Source organism: Lynx rufus, unplaced genomic scaffold, assembly GCF_022079265.1.
Source record: "Lynx rufus isolate CCGP_SWC_20201006 ecotype Redwood Valley unplaced genomic scaffold, mLynRuf1.p SCAF_4, whole genome shotgun sequence".
NCBI lineage: Eukaryota > Metazoa > Chordata > Mammalia > Carnivora > Felidae > Lynx > Lynx rufus.
This window is the reverse complement of record NW_025814856.1, coordinates 139,455,599-139,478,026: the sequence shown is the minus strand read 5'-3', so window position 1 is coordinate 139,478,026 and position 22,428 is coordinate 139,455,599. Positions and strand designations below refer to the sequence as shown.

General features: G+C 35.3%; 1 protein-coding gene across 1 annotated transcript in view; it reads right to left on the bottom strand.

Moving 5' to 3' along the window:
• The window catches only part of CPED1 (cadherin like and PC-esterase domain containing 1), a 270,984-nt gene that overhangs the window by 128,296 nt on the left and 120,260 nt on the right, over positions 1–22,428 (bottom strand). Inside the window, exons 7-13 of the mRNA XM_047097404.1 lie at positions 14,594–14,736; positions 13,738–13,810; positions 12,231–12,398; positions 10,867–10,971; positions 9,055–9,224; positions 4,827–4,897; positions 3,019–3,069 (exon numbers count right to left, since the gene is read on the bottom strand). Of these exons, the coding sequence (XP_046953360.1) occupies positions 3,019–3,069; positions 4,827–4,897; positions 9,055–9,224; positions 10,867–10,971; positions 12,231–12,398; positions 13,738–13,810; positions 14,594–14,736 (781 nt within the window). The remainder of the gene's footprint in view (positions 1–3,018; positions 3,070–4,826; positions 4,898–9,054; positions 9,225–10,866; positions 10,972–12,230; positions 12,399–13,737; positions 13,811–14,593; positions 14,737–22,428) is intronic.

Genomic DNA, 22,428 nt, shown 5'->3' with positions numbered 1-22,428 from the left:
TTAAATAATTGCGGAAACTACCGACTTTATTGATTTTACTTGTTACCAAATATTTGATCTGGCTGAAAAACGTAGGTGGACTGCATCTATAATTTTGATGATCATGTCAACTTTTGAAATTTCTATAACAAAAGAGAAACCAATGAAAGAATGAGGGCAAGATTATATTATTAGATCTCATCCTAAAAAGGACCATAAGTTTTTATTTGAATTCAACCACTTATTAATAATGCATTCATTTTTTTTTCAAAGATTCCCCCCACCCCCAGCACATTCTGTGTTCAAGGCACTGAGATAAGCACAGTAAAAAACAGGCTATTGTTGGTCGTGAGATCTGACTCAAATGGAGACTGTGAACCTAACGTAACACTTTAAGCAGGCTGGAGTCCAGAGATATAAAATGTGCTTTTGGGAGGACCATTTCCTAAGTAGAAAAGGGAATACATAAACACTGGCATTACTCTTTTATGTTCAAAACCAGCTAAATGAATAACCAAGTAGAAGCTTTATTTTTTCAAAACAGTAACCACAGAGGACGTACTTTAACTTCAGATGATATATTTTTATAAATCAGTCACTGAGAGTTGATTTCCCTGCAGTTCACACTTTCACTTAACAGTGAAAGTTTCCAGTGGGGCTTGCCCATTATAACACCGCAACTCAGCCCTACACGAGACCAAATGTGTAAGGAATTCTCGTAAGCAGGATTCTAGCAAGTGCTTGTTTTTGGTTTCATCAGAATCTCTCCACCTCCGGCTGGAGTGCTCCATCCTAAACCCCTGCTTAAAGGCTGATTTATCTCGACTTGATCTTCACCTGAATCATCAGTGCTGCTGATACACCTGGAGTTTCACTGGCATCCTTCCCAGCCCGGGGCCAGCACGCCTCAGGCCAGCTCACCTAGATCCACGGAGAACCCAGTGCCAGCTATGGCGGTAGCAGGCTGCTTAGCCTCTTTGGCAAGCATATTTGGGAAAGCTGTTTGAAGTTTTGGTTGTTTTTAATGAATCCTTTTAACCACAGAGTTTTATTGCCCTCTTGAGGGATAATCATAACTCATATTAAACACGAGAACAGCCTAGACTCTGAAGGATAATCCCACCTGTTCTGAGGCATCATCAAGTTATTTTTTAAACCTTAAATTATACCATAAAAGTGGGAAGATTAATTATGCGGACCCAGGTAGGACTAGTTTTTATCAACATAAAAACATGAACTAAGCTAAAGAGCTTATCTAACACGTTCACCTCCTCCAGAACACGTTACTTGGGAACTGGAAAAAAAAAAAAAAAGAGATTATCCCCATACAGTTGTTTCATTTTATAAATTATAAAATAGAATACCAAAGAGGTGAAGTGGCTTTCCTGATGCTGCATCTACCCCAGAACCTAGCACTTGACGAATATACATTCCTAATTTTTTAATGTTTATTCATTTTCGAGAGAGAGCGGAAGAGAGGGAGAGCAAGTGGGAGAGGGGCAGAGAGGGGGTTGCAGGAACAGAGGGTTCGAGGATGGCTCCATGCTGACAACAGAGAGCCCGATGAGGGGCTCGAACTCGTGAGCCATGACATCATAACCTGAGCTGAAGCCGGAAGCTTAACCTACTGAGCCACCCAGCCACCCCCAAATGTGCATTCTAGTCTTGCTCCTGGTTTTCTCCCTAGTACTTTACCCACTATAGCTAGGCACCAGTCTCCCAAAGTTGCATGTATTTTTCTAGAAGAGATTGGATGGCAAGTGCGGGGAGGGAAGGGCATAAGTGATATCTGTTCTTTTTTCCTGATCAGCAAAATTTTATTTAAAATGTTGCTTTTTTAATTGAATGTATTTGTTGATTCTATTATGCCATACTATTATATAACCTCTCAGTCTACCCCAATTTTAATGATAGTGTTAAAACATAATTAAATTGTATTATAGAAGATACAAATTAGATTTTATTAAATTGGAAGACTTTTATTTATAATAAATTAAACTTTAATCTATAAATTTTATTTTTTTCCAGATTTTATGTTTTCCTGGAATCGATTTTTTATTTGTGAAAGGCTAAATTTTCTAAGTGCATGTTTTAGCACTATATATATATATATATATATATTCAAATAGCAATATATATATTCAAAAAGCAAACCTTCTCAGTAAACTCTTATTATTCTATCATGTTATTATAAAGTATTAAGATAACTCATGAGCTTTAAACAAAGAATTGGAAGACCCAGCTTTCATCCAGCTCAGGTATTTAACAGTCCTGTGATCCTGGAAAGATCAATTAGATTCATTCTCTCTCTCTCTATTCTATTCTATATATATCCTATTCTCTGTATATTCTCTCTTTCTATATTTCTCTCTATATATTCTCTAGATATATTGGCAAGGTCACTGGAATAATGCTGACCAGAGTGAACAAAATTATTTTTACATCCTAAAATCTATATAACACTTGAAATGTATTACTATAATATATATACTATTTTTCTTGATTATACTTTGGTTTAAAAAAATCATGAATTTTAAGAAAATAAGTTAAAAAGCAGCTTAAAAATTCTCAATTCTAATAAAGAAAATTCAACTCAAGTATTATCCATTATGTCAATAATCTGACAGAAAAGGAATCCCTGTGGGGTGGTGAGAGCCCTAAAAATCAATGTATAAAGCAGATAAGCTTAAGTGTTTCCACTTGAACAGTCTCCAAGGCAAAGCCTTAATACCCTAAGGACTCCTCAAAATGAGTTTGAAAGTCACTGTCCTTAAACAAACACATGAGCATAATATTTCATGTTCAAAAACAGAGATATAAAAATGCTCTTCTTATGCAAAAGGGACGGATAACAACTTATTCAGAAACTTCTAAAAACGTACTTAATATTTTATTATTTATTTGTTTATTTATTTATTTTACTGCAATATTAATATTGTAGTCTATACGTGTCCAACTATGAGAAAATGACGATTTCTTCAACACAGGGCTGTGCCTCACTATTGGTTATGCCACTGAAAGACTTTAATTGGAACTCACCATTACTACAATGAACTTCTTTGGTTTCACTCATAATTCGTGGAACAGAAGCTAAAAAAAGAAAAGTTAATTTAAAATGAAAACTATTAATCAAAACAAAAAGAATACATATTCATTAATCTCAAACAGCACAACTTAGTAAAACACATATTTTATTACTTAACTTATTACATCAGAAAGCACTTCTTAGTTAAACTGAAAGCTATGTAAAATAAAAGAAGTTACTCGGTTCAAATCTCAGAAGAATGAGTTTTCCAAATAGGAAAATATTAGGGGGGAAAAATGAATGGTCTAAATGTCTCCATTGCCTGAAGGTGATCTACTGAGATTCCTTCTAGTTCTATGATTTTATGACTTTAATATCCCAAATCATTAGAATTACAGAAATTCTATCCAGTTGATTCCACTGACATTTACTCTTAAGTTTCTGAATCGAACCAAACATCTCTATAAAAAACTCCTTAGTAAATACTGATGGAACAAAGGAATGAATAAACGTACTCAGAATGCTTAAATTATTCATTTAAAGAGAAAAAATGGTGGGAACCAGAAAGAGAGTAGCAGTTTATAATCAGTTCTTCACTGGGCTTACCACTTCATTCTATTGAATCAGTCTTTCTCAAACTTTAGCATGCCTCAGAATCAACTGAAGGGCTTCTTAAAATACAGAGTGCTGGGGTGCCTGGGTGGCTCTATGGGTTAAGCACCTGAACTCAGGCATGATCTCGCGGTTTCCAAGTTAGAGCCCCACATCAGGCTCTCTGCTGTCAGCACGGAACCTGCTTTTGATCCTCTGCCCTCCTCTCGTTCTGTCCCTCCCCTTGGCTTGGATTCCCTCTCCCTCAAAAAATAACACTCAAAATAAATAAACACTTAAGAAAAATACAGAGTGCTGGGTCTCATACCCAGAAAAGTAGGATTCTGATTCAGCAGATATGAATCATCTAAATTTCCCAGGTGATGTTGATGTTTCTTCTGGTCTAGGGGCCACACATGTTGAGAACCACTGTATTGTATTAAACCTTGATTTGTACTAGGAAAATTTTGATTTCTAAAAAATTGCAGACACGTAGTACTTCTTTTCATCTTTTATTCTTAAAGTTAGAAACATTTTCTTTTTGTATGACAAAAAGCTCAGATGTTCTTTAGAAGGAAAAAATTAGAACATAAAGATAAGTCCAGGAGAGAAAATTACAATCACCATTAGTTTTCCCTGAGGCCCAAGTTGCTTGTAGCCAATTCTTTCATTTAATGATATACCATAAACATCTTTCATGTCATAAATAACTCTTCTGCAATATTGGAATGGCTTTATCATATTTTGTTGGAAATCTATAACTTAATTTATTTATCCAATCCAGTATTATTACAGTAGAAGTAATTGTATTATAAGTAATTTTAGAAGTAACTGTAGAAAATAGAAGTTTCTAATTTTTTTATTTATTAATAACTCATGTAACTAAACTTCTGTGTACATTCTTAATTATTTGCTTAAATTGAATATCTAGGAGTGAAATTTCTGTGATGCAAGAATAACTTCTAAGGATTTTCTTATATGTTGTTATGGTCCTTAAGGGAGGTTGCTCAGTTTAACTAGCACACGTAGCATGAGAATGCTTACTTCCCTACACTTTCCCCAGCTCTATTATCTTTAAGAGGCAAAATCGTTTCAAATTTGAAGGAAAATCGTATTTCCTAGTTTAACTTCCATTTTTTATTGCTAATGAAGCGAAACACTTTCTTATGTATTTTTTGAGCCACGCAATACTTATTTTCATGTTGGAATCAGCGAGAACATATCTTTTTACCTTTTTTATTTTCAATTGCATCAAATGGCACTTGTGGTTTTTCAATGTTCTCATCCTCTGTGAAAGAAGCCCTGCAAATGCAATGCCAAACAAATCTAGATCAATGAAATGAACACAATTCGTGGAAATTACATTGAACACACTATTTTTTTTTTTTTTTTTTGTCCTGTGTGGGCACAGATATTTTGATGAACACAAAGAAACACTTTCTGGATTTCACTCCTCAAAGCTGGCAATCTCGCCTCAAGTGAGGTGGGTGGAAATCTCATCATCTCCAATCAGAAGTACATTTGAAGAAAACCAGGGCAAAAAGTCACTCTTCAGTCCAAAAGTGAGCGATCTCTGATAGCCTGGGTCCAACAGAAGTGAATTTGGGAACACACATTCTTACTGGAATTTGTTTGGAAAAAATTACACAGTCTTGAAGTGAGAAGCTTGGAGCCCTGAGACATAGACTCAGGAGAACATGCATATAACCTAAGAAACAGAAGCGTACTATGCAGAAAATGACCTATGTCTTCCTGCATCTTCTATCCTTAAACACTAACTACGCTTAACAGTAAGGGTTAGTTCTATCTAGTGTGTTTGCCTCAGTTTTCTGTTGTATAACTAGATGCCTAGCCAGATACCCCTCTAAATCCTCAAGTTTGGTACCAAATAATCTAAACTGCAGCAGAAAAATTGCTGGTCCTGATGATGGAGACTACTTTCCCGGGCTGAGCTGTGATTCTCCATTTCTCCTGCAGCAGAACAGAGATAACAGCCCTGGCCTTACTTCACAGGGATGGGAATGAAATCAAATGCCCTGTGTTAAATTACATTTTATAAATATTTATTGTCCCAGATATTGTGCTGGGCACTGTGGTAGAGAAGAGATGAATAAGGCATATTCAGTTCCTTCAAAATACAAACATCAGCAAATTACGAAGAATCAGGGAATTAAAAGTATTGCAAATGTTGGAAGGTGTGATAATTTTATTTCAGTTTACTTTGTAAAGGTGTTTTTTTTTCCTTGATACATACAGTGAAGTAATTAGGGGTGAAAAATAATAATGTCTATGACTTACTTTAAAATATTTCCTTCCTCCCAAGGAATGAAGAAACATAAAGCAAGCGTGGGGTTAGATATGTTTAGTTGAAGGTTGACTGAGTGCCAGGCCAAATTAAAAAAAAAAAAATAGCTCTGAATTCATAGAAGCAAAAACTCTAAGTGAAGCTCATAAAAGATACAACCCTGAAATGCACGTACACTGAATTAGTATCTTAATGGGATGAGATGCTTTGTATGTTAAAGCATCCTGCAGTGATTCCTTATGCAATTTTGTGAATAAATTATTTGTTTTAAAAATGTGGATTTTTCATGGAAAGTGTATGATGATAGCAAAGCAACTGTATTTCTAGTAAAGTGAGAATTAACAGATAGTACACAAATATTGATAGTAAGCAACATTTTCATTTTGCTCAGATTTACACTAATTCTGTTGGGACCTCTGGATTCTAAGCCTCAGGGCGCACACATAAATAATTATCACTTTTTCTAACTCTTGCTTTTCTGACTTTATCTCTTCTCACCTTGTTGCTCTAAGCAAATGATCTTTATTTGAAAGGAAGCGTGAGGGGTGCCTGGGTGGCTTAGTTGCTCAAGCATCCGCCTCTTGATTTTGGCTCAGGTCATAATCTCATGGTTTGTGAGATCAAGCCCCACACCAGCCCTGCACTGATAGCATGGAGCCTGCTTGGGATTCTCTCTCTTCCCCTCTCTGCCCCTCCCCTGCTGGCGCATGTGTATGTGCTGTTCTCTCTCTCTCTTTCAAAATAATAAATAATCTTTAAAAAAAGGAATCATGAAGTCATTAATCCCTACAGGTAGCATAGGTATGTAAAATTGGCCAGAAGTAGAAAAAGCTGGAGGTGACTATTGTGAAGATAAGGACAATGACAAATGACTACACCTGACCTCCCTTCTGCAGGATGAACTGGAATAAAGACTGGACCGTGGACATGAGGCCAGGGTCCTAATCTCTCCTCTATTTCTCTTACCTGTGTGGCTTGAGCAAACGATCCACCTTTTCATCCTGGTTTCCTTGTCTGGAAAATATGTATAATATGCATCCTCCTTGTAATACAGCATGGATGATAATTAAATATACATATGCTCCCAGGTAAATTTGAAGATAATTAGAATTGAGTTTTATTTCTTGAAATGTTCTCAGGTGATTTACCTAATTGCTTTTTGATAAAGATCTGAAGTTTAATTTTCTGTGTTAAGTTAGATAAATCTTTTGAACTTGTCTTACTTTTCCTATAAAAGAAAGAAAAATATTTCCTCTACTGTAGATCCTAAAGTGACCTTTGGATAGCAGAGAAACATGAAAAGTCAATATTAATATTTATTAGCTACTTGCCCTGCAGCATACCAGACACCATGTGGTACGTGGAAATTATCTTATTCAATTCTTGTAAAATAATATGTGGTAGGTAGTATAATCCATATTTTATAGATGTGGAGATTGAGTCTCAGAGGGGTCAAAACTTTAGCTGCTGTAATTAATAAACTCTAGGGTTGGGGTATTTGAATCCATGTCTGTCTGATTCAAAAAAGCCCTGACTCTTTCTACACTGATCATTTTCAACACTGACCACTAATACATTCCTTTATTTAAAGGGAATCAGTTAGGGTTAGGGTTAGGGTTAGCGTTAGGGTTACAGTTAAATTTAAGATAAGCCCGTTACTTAACCTTACACTACATGTGACTCTTGAGAAAAACTTGCTGAGAAACAAACTTTCCAATGCTTGCATATCTCAAGGGAATTTAGTCAAAGTTAAAAACAGTAGCTAAATCAAGTTTGCTCCTCCCAACTGATAATGATGAATGAGACAGACTCGGATTCCTTGAGTGAGTGCAAAGAACAGAGAAACAGGCACTGAGCTCTATTATTTAAAACCTACTTTTCAAACAAACAAATAAACTTCCTGTTTGGCTTACTACGGGCATTTAGGGAATAAGGCCAACTTCATAACGTTATGACAATTAAAGTGAGTTCTGATCCTGAGTAATGTGCTAAGAATTCATCAAATATATGAGTATTTACATTTTTTAATTAAGAAAAAATTATTGTGGATCTGCTTTCATTATCTCCTGAGGTAGAGGGAAAGGAAGCAGCACTCAGGAGAACCAAAGCCATTCCTTCCTGAGGGTAACTGCAAGAGACATAAGTGGTTATAGCCTGGCCATTTCATCTTTCATCTCCCTAGGAGGTTTTAGGTTTGCTTCTGTTTTCCTGGCAGTAGAAAAGTCAAATATTCCCTGAATTCCATCCTATAAAAGAAAAGCAGACTTAGCCAGTGTGTTAGGCACTGTCCATTTTCAATAATTACAGGAGATGTTAATGTGTTCACCTGGCCTATCCTTTCTTCCATCTGCTCATTACTACCTTTCATTAGAATGAAAGTGGAAGGGGGAGGCCAAATGTTTCCCTCTGAGATTCTACCTTTTTTTCTTTAATTTTTCAATGGTTATTTATTTTTGAGAGAGAGAGAGAGAGAGAGAGAGCGAGAGAGAGCGCGCAGTGGAGGCGCAGAGAGAAAGGGAGACACAGAACTAAAGCAAGCTCCAGGCTCTGCACTGTCAGCACAGAGCCTGACGTGGGGGTGTGAGTATGTGACCTGAGCCGACGTCGGATACTCAACCGACTGAGGCACCCAGGCTTCCCGAGATTCGACCTTCTAAAAAAAAAGAAAAGTTCTACTCTTCTGGCAGGGACAGACATATTTATAAATTTGGATACATTCTGCCCACTTTAAAGCCATGCCTCAAAAACTCTTTAAATAAATGTTCACACCATCTTGGGCTCCACGCTGATGGTTCATTAAAAAAAAAAAAAAAAAAAAGAAAAGAAAAAAGTCACCCAAGTCTTTCTGTCTGATACGCCTGTAATTCAAGGATATATATCACAGAATGAAACAAATTTGAAGGTTTTCATTTTAAACATTACTCTTTAGAGTCAAGTCCTGTTGGTTTGAAAAACTGTTGGATGTGTTCTTATTACAGTGTTTGAAGACCACTAGAATTGTTATGGTTTCAAGGCTTTACAGAAGCTTATTTTCCAGAGCACACATTTTTGGACACATTTCTTTTTGTTGCTTTCTTTAATGCAGGCAAAATCTTTTGAAATCAATCTTCAGAGAATTTTTGGATTGCACAATTCAAATTTGTGGCTATCTTACCATTCCAGTGGGTGTAGCTGTGCGTTTTTATTCAGGAGCTGAAATTGTTCAAATACATTTAAAAGAGACCAGTACTGAGTCAGGACTGAACCAGGTTGTCCTATAGGATTTGCCATATCATAAAATTCACGCATCAAAGACTGAATCCCAGGATCAGTAGATGGGAAGAGCTGAAAAGAAACAGTCAAAATGAGAATATCTGAATAAGTTATGGAAAATAATTTAAAAGGTGTTATTACTAGAAAAGTCTTTGTATTTTATTCAGCTGTTTTTAAAAATCAGATATTTATTTAAAATCCATTGGTCAGTATCATAATATAATTTTCTGTGCAGTTGTCAAGGTAAATGTCACTTTTTATAAGGAAGAAATTTTGTTGATCATATTTCTAAATAGGATGAGTTTTCTTTCTCTTTTCATTGAACGGAAATGGACGTCTCCTTCCTAAAGATATCTGAGAACAGGTGGATGACAGACTGAGTCAGGCAGTAGGAAGAATGAGGAGAAATTGCTTTGGATTACAAGTGAACTTTGTCAGGGTGAGAGATATTAATCTACAAAAAAAAATCTAGTCATCCTCTTTTGACACCGAGAGTCAGGAAATTAGGATTTGCTCTTTCTCCTGCGAAATAATTCTGTAGTCTGTGCTGAGTGATGTTCACTACATTCACAATATCTTAAATTATGAATTCCTGAAGAATGAGACCTCTTTCTTTATATTTGTAGAGTTTTGATCCAACTGTCACAAATGTAATATGGGTATGTTTAAATTAATTAAAATAATCTACCAATTAAATTATCGTTGGGGCAAAAGCTTACTTTGAATCCTCTAAAATATGAGTCTATTTTGATGAGCAATGATTGTTGTATGAAAGTGATGATTAATTAAATTCTACTCCTAAAACTAATATTGCACTGTATGTTAACTAGAATTTAAAGAAAAATTTGGAAAAAATAAAATAAAATGAGTCCAAATTATAAAAACAAGTGCCAAACATTCACTAATTAACTTAGTAAATTAGTTATAACTCAGATAAGTATAATGTGAATACATGTTTTTTTAAGTAAAAAATAAATGTTGATCCATACAGATTAATAACAAACTATCAGTGGACTTTTAAAAATGCTGTTTTAAAAAGATGTTTTGTATAAACAAACCTTAGGTAGAAAAATATAAATCCATTGTAGTCTACCTAGACAAGTGACAGAACTAGAGAAAAAGCAAGTACTGAATGTATATGTACTAAATTATCTTGATATTGACCAATACATTAACAGAACCCAAAGAAATACACAGAAAAGACAATAAAATGTCATTGATTTTTTTAGGCTGAAACCAGTAATGGTTATCATAACTATTTACATTTTCTTTCTTTGAGGTTTGCTATAGAGTTGCAACAAATTAAGATTTAGGTAGTTTTCTAAGATGTGGTCATATTCAGTAATATTTGATTTTACACGAACAAAAAGGGCACAATGAGCAGAAAGAAATTTTTGTCAAACATAAATGTCCCAAAGCTAAAAGCAAAACTTCTCTAGAAAAACGTGGACATTTTTCCTTAAGAACTGCCATATGCTGGCAGCCCTACTGATCTCATATCCTTTAGCTTGAATAAGCCATGTATTATTTGCAAAGTCCTAAAGAAAATGGATTCTGCTCATTTTAATATTTAGATCTCTGAAAAGAAGAAAGAAGCTTACAAAGGTTTCTGGTTCTTAACGAAATATCTTCATCAAGTGAAAATCAAATAGCTTATGGCTGATCTACTATAATCTCAGTGATCATGAGGAATCAAATGTCACTTTTGTTTTACCAGTTGGAATGGCCCCAAACTCCCAAGTTCCTTTATGAAAGTCATAATTGAGTGCATCTCCTCTAAAGACAGGCATTGATTTGGTTCCTTTTGATAGTTTTCGCCCTATAATGGGGGAGGGGAACAAATCTTAAGCAATTGTTACCAAGTCAAACCATGTTTAGCCCAATTGCTTCCCACTTTATACATCAAAGTTTGAACTCTACAAACAGCTGAGCTAATTAATGCTAAATAATACATAGTAGCTTCAGCTTGCCACAACAGTGTCTGACTCTAAGAAAATTTCATATTTGACAAAGAGATGCTGAATGAAATTGCTCAATAGCACTTTGGTAGTAAGCCTGCGGAGATGAGCCCTATAGGGTAGACGGTGTGTGACAATTTGGGAACACAGGAAGAGTCCTCTTCAGCCCTCAAAGTACCAGAGATCAGAGCAGCAAATGAACATGTGAATCCCTTCCAAATTACAGTTTTGGAGTTTGTGGATTCTGATAAATGGTCCCCCTGCCCCATTTCCCCCTCACATCTATTTTTTTCCTGATGCATCCCAGAGAGGAGAAGTTGCAAATATTTTCCATTCCTTCTGGGTGAAGTGGTTCTAACGGTTTTAATGACAATCTACTCACTAGTGAAGGAAAATAGGGAACTAGAAGGAGAATTAATAAAATCTCAGGGAAACAGCAGTCTGTAAAGTTATGTTCTATCTCTCACAAACAACTCTCCACAGAGCAAGAACGTTGTTTGTGAGAATTTCCATGTTCTACTCTGCCAAGTTTTCTGAATACGGGTTTTAAAACAGAAAGACGTATAGAGAATAATGCTGTACTTAGTAATCTGTACAGATTTTTTGATCCATCAAGAAAAGTTATATTAACATGTCATTAAAAAATTAACCAATGCTACTACGAAGCACTACATCCTAATCATCAGAAATCTAAGCAAAGATGTTAACCAGATGTGAATTCTTTAAAAATTAGTATTATAACTCCAGTGCCTTGGTGTCAATCTAGAGCACTTACTGCTATTCTAGACTGGCTCCAAAAAGTTCTCTTATTCTCTCTATTCCTCTTAAAGAATTCTAAATAACATAGAATATGTATTATTCATAATACCCACAAACATTCCTTAGGAATTAGGAATTGCCTTATTTTAACCCATAACTGCATCAGAATCAGTCACTCATACTTAGTTGACGTAAAATAATATTAGCCTTTAGGCCAGAAAAATATTAAGAGAGGTAATATAATGGATACCAATTAGTTTCAAATGAATTATCAATTTGCTTAACTGCACAATAAAGAAAATGGCACCTTCCAAAGAATGACTTGAAAGAAATATTTGTCACTACAAGAATATGCACTTACCTTAAAAACACCTGATATATAAAGTCCCTGAAATATCTCAGAAAACATGGGAAGTGAAGATTCATTAGAGAAGAGAAAATTGAAAGTATCTTGTAAAAGGAATTCTTCTGTGTTTTGGTCCTCAAAATCCGTATTATCACCATCTTGAAAATTTAAATGCTCATGCACCTGTGGAAGAGTAAAAGCACAGCAAATATTTTTCATTGACTTTTATATTAATGCAGTGGAATCACTTGTAAGACATGATTCATTCCTGTTGGATTGTAGATCAGAACTGACATCTAGTGGCCTTTTTGGAGGTCAACAGTTTTATAAAATATAAGAAATGTTCTTTTGAAGATACAATTTTTATAAGAAAATTAATGGATTATAAAGTCACTTAAGTTTATCTTGAAACTCTTTACTGTTAGAATTCGTGTCCATGAAAGATAATAAGTAACAGTTCTGAACAATAAATTTTAAAGAACACACTAAGATGTGTGCAAGATAATGAATAATTTAAAATGTAGATTCATGAAGTTTCAAAATTTTATGAATGAGTCTTTGAGCTATTAAACTAAATGTCTGAGCCACATATAATATAATCACTCCCCTTGTACAATAGTTTGAAACGCAGTCAATGCAATATGAAGTTGAAATCTGATTGCTCATAATTTTATTTTGCTCCTCTTCCCTTCTTCCTACTCCATACCCCAAAATAAAGCTTTCTGTAGACTTATTCAATGTTTTTAAATCTTCTTGCCACAAAGGGATATTTTAGATGAGAAATATGTAGGAGATGATCTGAATGAGTTCATTTAATTTGAAAGGAAGCAAAAGAATCAGGGTATATAAAAAACACTCTTCAATTTACACATATTTTATACTAGGAAAAAAACCATATATTTGAAAAATTCCCATGGCTTTTTAATCAAAATATAGGCCAATTTAAAACTAAATACCTAGGGGCACCTGGGTGGCTCAGTCCGTTGAGCATCTGATTTCCACTCAGGTTATGATCTCAGGGTTCATGACTTGGAGCCCTTCACTGGGCTCTGTACTGACAGCACAGAGTCTTCTCTGTCTCCTTCTTTCTCTGCCCCTCTCCCACTCACTCACTCTCCTTCTCAAAAACAAACATTAAAAAAATAAAACTAAATATCTATATGTAAAGAATAAGAGTTATATATATAAACCTAAGGGAATAAGCTGGGTAACTGCTATTTTCTATTACCCAAATGTCTACCACTTTATTTCATAAACAGTGACTGAACCATAGAAAAATCTGTGCCTGTTCCACAGTGAGGCATAGTAGGGACTGGACCTCAAATCATAGATTCTCCATACATTAGTTAATTTTCTGAACTACAGTAAAATATAAGCCTGTAGTGACTTTAATACAAGTTGCTATTTATTGGTTGGTTACTATGAATGCAAACAACGCGTGCACACACATACACACACACACACGCACATAGATCATTCAGCATAAGGCGGGAAGCTCACAGAAAGCCTTTGGCATACGCACCTGGAGCACAACAGGGTACCTGAAATTGTAGTAACCAATATCAAAAGTTAAAAGTTGAAAACATAATCTGCATCTGAAATAAAAACACAAGGTAATATAAAAATATATTCTATTTGCTACATTTACTCTACCATTTGATGCATTATTAACAGTTACTACAGTTAAATTTCAAGGTATGTATTAATTAAAGAGAGCAGTGGCTTGGATAATATGGAATTACATGCAACCTATTTTTAAATTGGAATTTGTTTTGTTCCTTATAGAAAATACAAATATAACGCATTAAACAATGAGTTTAATAATGCATTAAACATATGAGTTTACTTCATGAAAATGCAAATATGGAGAAGGAAACTCTCCTACTCCTACACACTGGGCATTCTTATTCACATAGGAAGCATGATAAAGCTTAATTGAGCCACCTCCTTTTTGTTGACATTGTAAATTTAACTTTTTTTTTTCTAGAAAAAGGGCATTAAATTACGTTGAAGTAGGCTGTAACATGAAAATAGTAGCTATTGACTATTGTTAATAAGGGCCATAGGTAAAATTACACCTAGTCAATGCAAAGTACATATGATAGAAATACCTAAGCTTAAAAAGGAGATACAATTAAAATCCACTTAAATAATGTGTGCTTTATTTCTTGTCACTATTATCTAGACACTAACAAGTCTGTAACATGCTTTGAAGTGTAGGATCTACAAATATGGAAAGATGCTTGCAAGTCCATATTTATATACTGACATAACATTTTCCAAATAAGCACCTACTTGTAATAATTAAGATATATTTTCACTAATAATTTTTATATTGGGTTTTTAAATTTTTTTTTAATGTTAAATTTTGTTTTTACCTATTGAAGGCCTTTGGTCCCAGAGTAGATGTTTCACTGAATACTTCAGCTGCTAGGAGGAGTTTGCTAATTGCTTCCTTCATATTATCAAAAGCCTGAAGAGGTGAACTGGCTGTCAGGAATGTCTCAAAAAATGTTTGCAACTGTGAACAAAATAAAGGGTTAACTATTGAGTCAATAATCTCAGTTTGTCTATCATTTCCAAGGTGACCAGTTTGAAAGATTCTGTTAGGTTATATCTTCCTGTCATGTTCAAAAAAACTCCTTAAATAGGAAAGTTTGGTAACCTATATATAATATATATGTATAGGGTGTGTATATACATATGCATATATCTTACATATAATATACTGAAAGTGTATATAATATACTAAAAGTATGTTATAAATGAATATTATGTATATAATATTCAATGTCTATTATGTACATAATATGCAATATGTATAGATTATACACATTTAAAAAAAATTTTTAAGGGGAGCCTGGCTGGCTCAGTCGGTTGAGTGTCTGACTTAGGCTCAGGTCATGATCTCGCAGTCTATGAGTTCGAGCCCCGCATCGGGCTCTGTGCTGACAGCTCAGAGCCTGGAGCCTGCTTCGGATTCTGTGTCTCCCTCTCTCTCTGCCTCTCCCCCGCTCATGCTCTGTCTCTCTCTCTCTCAAAAAATTTTATTTAATTATTAAGCCTTTCAACTGAATATAGGGTGCACTACATCTTATAATTTAAATTACTTTAGCATTTTTGCTTCCCTTTCCCTCATTTCACAGCATCTAATCATTGAAAGTGAAAAGGAATTATTAACAAGAACTTGTGATCAGAACTTACAGGTTTAATTTGTGACTCTACAAACTAGATGACCTTGGACTGACAACTCACTTTGGATTTCTGTGTTCTCTTTAAAATGGGTGAATACTACCAACAAGAGAGCTGTCAATACAAATCGGAAGAAAGTGTACTTGAAAGCCACTGTAAGGTATGAAATCCAAATCCAAGCTTTTTAGTATTGTCACTTTTCTGTATATATCAGAACAAAAATAACTGCATGAAAGTTGCTTTTTCACAGCATCTTGCTATGGGAGACCTAGCCAACTAATGAAGAATCTAAGAGAGTCTCAGTCTCCTCTTAACGTTTTCGTTTAAGGAACGTTTCATGTGGATAGAAAAGATAGGGCAGTATTACAAAAAGGAGAATAAAGCTCAGGCTTATGTTTTCTTAGAAATACCATTGTTCATGTTGTAAACAGCCATTTTTATTTGCTTAAGTATTAAAACAATCACAACAACAAAACTACCTCTTGAAGATGCTTAACATCAAAGTTCAAGTCAAAATTTTTAAAAAGCATAAAACAAACTTCATATTGGGTTGTACACTTTCTTTGGATAAACATAATCTCTCAAAGATGAAGAACAAAAAATATTTTTTGAAAAAACATGCAGCAGGTATCCTCTTCATGTTTTTGGAAGAACAGACTAGATCGCTCTGAGCTGCGTAACACTACAAAGTGAAAAACTTTTGTTGCTATGATAATGAAGGACAGATAAGCAACCTGAGGGAAATGGTAAATGTATCTTTAAAAATACACAAGTAAAATCCCCCAAGTGAAACAAATCCTGACTTCATAAACTTTTACCAGCTGAAACACAGAAACCTAATGAGATGTGCATTTTCAGACTCTATGGACACAACATTAGCATTTGGCAATTGGGATGTTTTGCCATTTCACTAAGGAAAATAAATGTAATAATTGTATGATCAAAAGAAAACAAATTAATACGAACACTAAAAATGTTAACACCCTCGAGTCAAAACAGAGTAATATTGTTTTTCCAAATAAAAAGAACTCCTATTTCACTCAGTTCAGCATGATTATGTAGAGAGGGTTACTGATTGTATTATTGCATTTTTTATTTTAATGTTTCCCGAATATCACAAAGGTCAAGGTTAATAATTTAAGAAAGTTGGAAATGTTTGTGTAGCATATAAGATGTATAAGTTTGATATCACATTATATCTTCCATGGCAAAAAATCATTAGAAATTAATGTCTTAGGGTTGTATTTATTCTCCCACTGTGGAAATGATTATTTCTTAATTTCTGTCTGTAACAGTGAGCATTGAATATGGGCTGCCAGTATATGGATTCAGTTCCATTCAATTCACATTTTTTTAGTGAGAATTTTACTATGTGGAAAGTACTATACTGTTAGGAGTCATGGCACATAGCACAGTGGTCACACTATAGATACTAGAGGCAAAAAGTCCTGGGTTTAACTTTGGCTCTATGCCTGTTACTATTAAATTGTGAGAACTGGGATTAATGACAGTATCTATTTTGCAGAGGTATCGCTCAGATTAAATGACATAATTTACATAAGGTACACCACCTCCCAGCACATCAATACCCAGCACATGTTCGCTCCTTGTATCAATTAAAACGAGAGAAGTCCGCAGCCATTTAAAGGAGTGGCTGTTGAAGTCAGATTCTCATAATGCGATGCATTTGTGGAAATTCAAAACTGCCTTTGAGAATTTGAACACACGTGACACCAATCAAAATAGAACATTTCAAAAATATATGATAAACCTTTAATAGAAATGTTTTTTTATATATATATGAAATTTATTGACAAATTGGTTTCCATACAACACCCAGTGCTCATCCCAAAAGGTGCCCTCCTCAATACCCATCACCCACCCTCCCCTCCCTCCCACCCCCCATCAACCCTCAGTTTGTTCTGAGTTTCTAAGAGTCTCTTATGCTTTGGCTCTCTCCCACTCTAACCTCTTTTTTTTTTTTCCTTCCCCTCCCCCATGGGTTTCTGTTAAGTTTCTCAGGATCCACATAAGAGTGAAACCATATGGTATCTGTCTTTCTCTGTATGGCTTATTTCACTTAGCATCACACTCTCCAGTTCCATCCACGTTGCTACAAAGGGCCATATTTCATTTTTTCTCATTGCCACATAATAGAAATGTTTTAAAAGGGAGAATAAAGAGGTATGATGGTTGAATGGCCCCCTCCAGTGGGAGGCCTCCCAACAAAAGTGAGAGAGCAGAACTGAACGATCCAAATAATTGGCTGTCCCCCAATTCCCCAAGACCTCAGTCTGCTCAGAGAAGGACCAACATCAGCCACCAACAATGAAAACAGGGGGCCAGAACATAGCGGCCTTCGCGAAGTATGAGGACAGGAGAGAGAAGCGGGGCTCGGAAAGCATGTTTCAAAATGGAGCAACTTGTTTCATTTTTGTGTTAGCTCGGTTCCAAATTGTTGTCTGTGTATGCATTTCCTTCTATCTCGCTGCACGAATTTTAAATGATCTAAGCCCTTCAGTTCAAAGGAAATTCTAGATGAGTGACCTATTTAATTTATTTAGTACAGTGGCAAACTACATATGCCAGAAATGAAAATAGAATTGTGCAAGTGTTTAATAGGTATCTAAAAAATATCAACTTTCAGTGAGTGACCCTGAGAGGGCACAATACTTGTATCATTTCTTGTAACTAACTAATCCACGCAGGCTAAGTGGAGGACTTCTTTGTGTATCTGGTCCTACCGTAATTTGTTATACTTACTGTATTTCCTTGGTCAAATTACTTGAATTCTGTGCATCTCAGTGTGTTCAGATATAGAAAGAGAATTGTGCTCAATGGTCTCATTAGACAATGGCAAATCTGAAATTATTTGATATTAATACCACTTACAGCCATCAGAGCTTGAAAAACCCATTTCACCCAGGAGCTTTCTTAACTCAAGAACAAATACCCGAAGAAGCACTTTCACTTTCATTGCTAGTTTAAAATAATGAAGCCATAAACTCAAATATCAACTTATCCCTCTCTACATCAAGATTTTTAATGGATGTTTTTGAGTTACATAAATATGAGAATAAGATCCTAAAGAAATCACTGCCTCGGCAGTAAGGTAAAAATAATTAAAAGAGTGTCTTAAAACTTTTAACATGACATGAAACTATTTTATAAATTCTACATTTTCCTCCTTCATTGTAAAACTGAAATACAAATTTTGTGCAAAATAAAGTTTATAGAAAATGACCTAGTAGGATCGTGGTTGCGGGGCGCCTGGGTGGCTCCGTCAGTTAAGCATCACTCTTGCTTTCAGCTGTGGTCATGATCTCTGGTTTGTGGGTTTGAGGCCACGTCGGGCTCCACACATGGAGCCTGCTTGGAGTTCTCTCTCTCCCTCTCTCTCTACCCCTCCCCTGTGCTCTCTCTCTTTCCTTCTCTCTCTCACCATAAATAAATAAGCTTTGAAAAAGATCTTTTTTTTAATATATGAAATTTATTGTCAAGTTGGTTTCCATACAACACCCAGTGCTCATCCCAAAAGGTGCCCTCCTCAATACCCATCACCCACCCTCCCCTCCCTCCCACCCCCCATCAACCCTCAGTTTGTTCTCAGTTTTTAAGAGTCTCTTATGCTTTGGCTCTCTCCCACTCTAACCTCTTTTTTTTTTTTTTTTTTCCATCCCTTCCCCCATGGGTTTCTGTTAAGTTTCTCAGGATCCACATAAGAGTGAAACCATATGGTATCTGTCTTTCTCTGTATGGCTTATTTCACTTAGCATCACACTCTCCAGTTCCATCCACGTTGCTACAAAAGGCCATATTTCATTCTTTCTCATTGCCACGTAGTATTCCATTGTGTATATAAACCACAATTTCTTTATCCATTCATCAGTTGATGGACATTTAGGCTCTTTCCATAATTTGGCTATTGTTGAGAGTGCTGCTATAAACATTGGGGTACAAGTGCCCCTATGCATCAGTACTCCTGTATCCCTTGGATAAATTCCTAGCAGTGCTATTGCTGGGTCATAGGGTAGGTCTATTTTTAATTTTCTGAGGAACCTCCACACTGCTTTCCAGAGCGGCTGCACCAATTTGCATTCCCACCAACAGTGCAAGAGGGTTCCCGTTTCTCCACATCCTCTCCAGCATCTATAGTCTCCTGATTTGTTCATTTTGGCCACTCTGACTGGCGTGAGGTGATATCTGAGTGTGGTTTTGATTTGTATTTCCCTGATAAGGAGCGACATTGAGCATCTTTTCATGTGCCTGTTGGCCATCCGGATGTCTTCTTTAGAGAAGTGTCTTTTCATGTTTTCTGCCCATTTCTTCACTGGGTTATTTGTTTTTCGGGTGTGGAGTTTGGTGAGCTCTTTATAGATTTTGGATACTAGCCCTTTGTCCGATATGTCATTTGCAAATATCGAAAAAGATCATTTAAATATACACAGATGGATCAAAATTATTTATTAAAAATGGAAGGACAAGAGGAACTGAAAATCAACTTGAAAATATTTGTAGGAAAACTTCCATCATATCTTTGATATCTTGAAATACTTCTAAGAAGTCCTATTCACTTCATTCCCTTTCCCCATGTCTGACAACCCTTCTCATGTCAAATTCTGGGCTTCACTTGATTAATTAATTCCCTTTATCTTCCCACAAGACCTTGGGCAAATTGTTCTCAATGGCAATACATTGAGAGCAAACTTGCTGACTTTCTTGTCTGTTCTTACCACTAGACTGTGAAATCTTTTAGGGAAGAAGATGAACCATTTTATCTTTGGGTGGCTAGTACCTAATGCAGAGTAGATATTGAGTGAATAAAGCTAAGTATAGCATTACAGAAACCACAGAGACTTTGATAAGGGAAATAATTTACTGGAGCTTCTGGATAAAGTAATTTTTCTCCTTAGGACATGTTTATCTCTTATTTCCATCTCATGAGAGAGGGAGGATATGCATTTTTCTGGTGGCTTGTAATAAAACCTTTGAAAAATTGAAGCTTACAGCAGTTCAAGAGGATTTTTGAGATAAGAAAATTTAATCTAAGAGTTAAAACAAAAGATGAAAGATTAACCAATATTAGAGTTGTTTTTTTTTTAAGACATGTTCTCGACTAGCTGGGAAACTATAGCAGAATACAGTTATTTTAGTATCTTGAACTTTGAGTCGTGTTTAATAGCATTGTACTTTACTAAAGTTTCCTAGAATTTCTCTCAATATTATTGCATAAAAGAGAAATTTTCATTGTTTCAGTATGAAGAAGAATATTTCTACTTAAAATCATTTTGCACCTAAAAGCATATGAAAAGATGTTCAATGTCACTAATCTTTGGGGAAGTACAAACCAAAACCACAACAAAATATTACCTCATATCCATTAGGATGGCTACTACCAAAAAACAAAACAACACAACAAAACAAAACAAAACAACATAAAATAATAAGTGTGGGGAAGAATGTGAAGAAACCAGAACCCTTGGACACTGTTGGTGGGAATGTTAAATGATGCAGTATGGAGGTTCCTCATAAAATAAAAAATAAAAGTACCATATGATCCAGTGATTCAACTTCCAGGTATATAGTCTAAAGAATTGAAAACAGAGTCTCGAAGAGAGATTTGGACACCCATTTTCATTGCAGCATTATTCACAATAGCCAAAACGTGGAAGCAGCTCTAGTTTCCACCAATGGATGAATGGATAAACAAAATACATAGTGGAATATTATTCGGCCTTAAAGAGGAAGAACATTCTGACACGTACTATGGCTTGAAGAACCTTGAGGATATGCTAAGTGAAATAATGTAGTCACAAAAGACACTGTCTGATCCCCCTTACATGAGGTATCTAGAGTAATCAAATTCATAGAAACAGAAAACAGAATGGCAGTTGCCAGCGCCTGGGGGGAGGGGCAAATGCAGGGTTGTTTAACGGGTATATAATTTCAGTTTTGCAAAAGGTTCTAGAGATTGGTTGCACAACAATGTAAATGTGTTTAATACTACCGAACTGTACACTTAAAAATGGTTAAGATGGTAAATTTTGTTATGTATATATTATCACAATTAACATTTTTTAAGTAATTTTGCAGTTTTTACAGCCTCACTCCCTCTAACAACTATGTTTAAGTACTTGCTTAAACAACTTAAACAACTATGTTTAAGGACTTGCTAATTTTGTGCCACCAAAGTCCAAGAGACCACTTCTTCAGTGGTTAAAAAATTTGCGAAAGAAACAAAACAAAAATAGCCCTTCCCTTGTTCCATTTCTCAGCTCCTGCTAAGAGTGGAAATAGTGTCCAGCTCTACTCCACCTCTTGCTAGTCACTGCTTTATCCATGAACACTCTTTCATTCTTGAGCTTTTTTGTTCATTTGTTTAGGATAGGAAATAATCACATAGCAAGCTTGAATGTTGACAGGAATGATCCGGAAGAGAGGGCAAATTAATATGGAACACAAAGTGAGTCTAGAGGATGATCGTTATAGGTTATAATCAATGCTTAAAAGGAAATAGCACAGAAGAGCTCAGACCCCGTTCCATCCAAGGGTAGAACTAAGTGCACCCTTAGTTCTAAATATATGAAATCCAAGATTCTATGTTCTTTGTCCCAATTAAAAGGGGAATAAGTATAGATTCAAATCCACCTATTTGTAATGTCCTTGGAATTTAAGTCTATTGTTTTTGACTGATACTATTATTCTTTCTGTCTTTTACCGACTGGACTAAGATCTCCCTGTCTGACTCTAACCTAACCAGCCTGTCTCCCAGGCACTTGCAAAATATTCACAATGTATCCAGAGAAATACAAATACCTCAGCATTTTATCCCAATGTAATATATTTTATAAATAAAAGGATTTTTTGATAACCCTATAATTCTCAATAAGAAAAATGTATTTATAAATTTAAGTTTCTAAAATTACGGTTACTATATGGCTCTAAATTTAAAAATGTTTTTTCTTCCCCAGAGTTATGATTACAGTTATTGCTTGTACACAATTGGTCAGGACAATAGAAA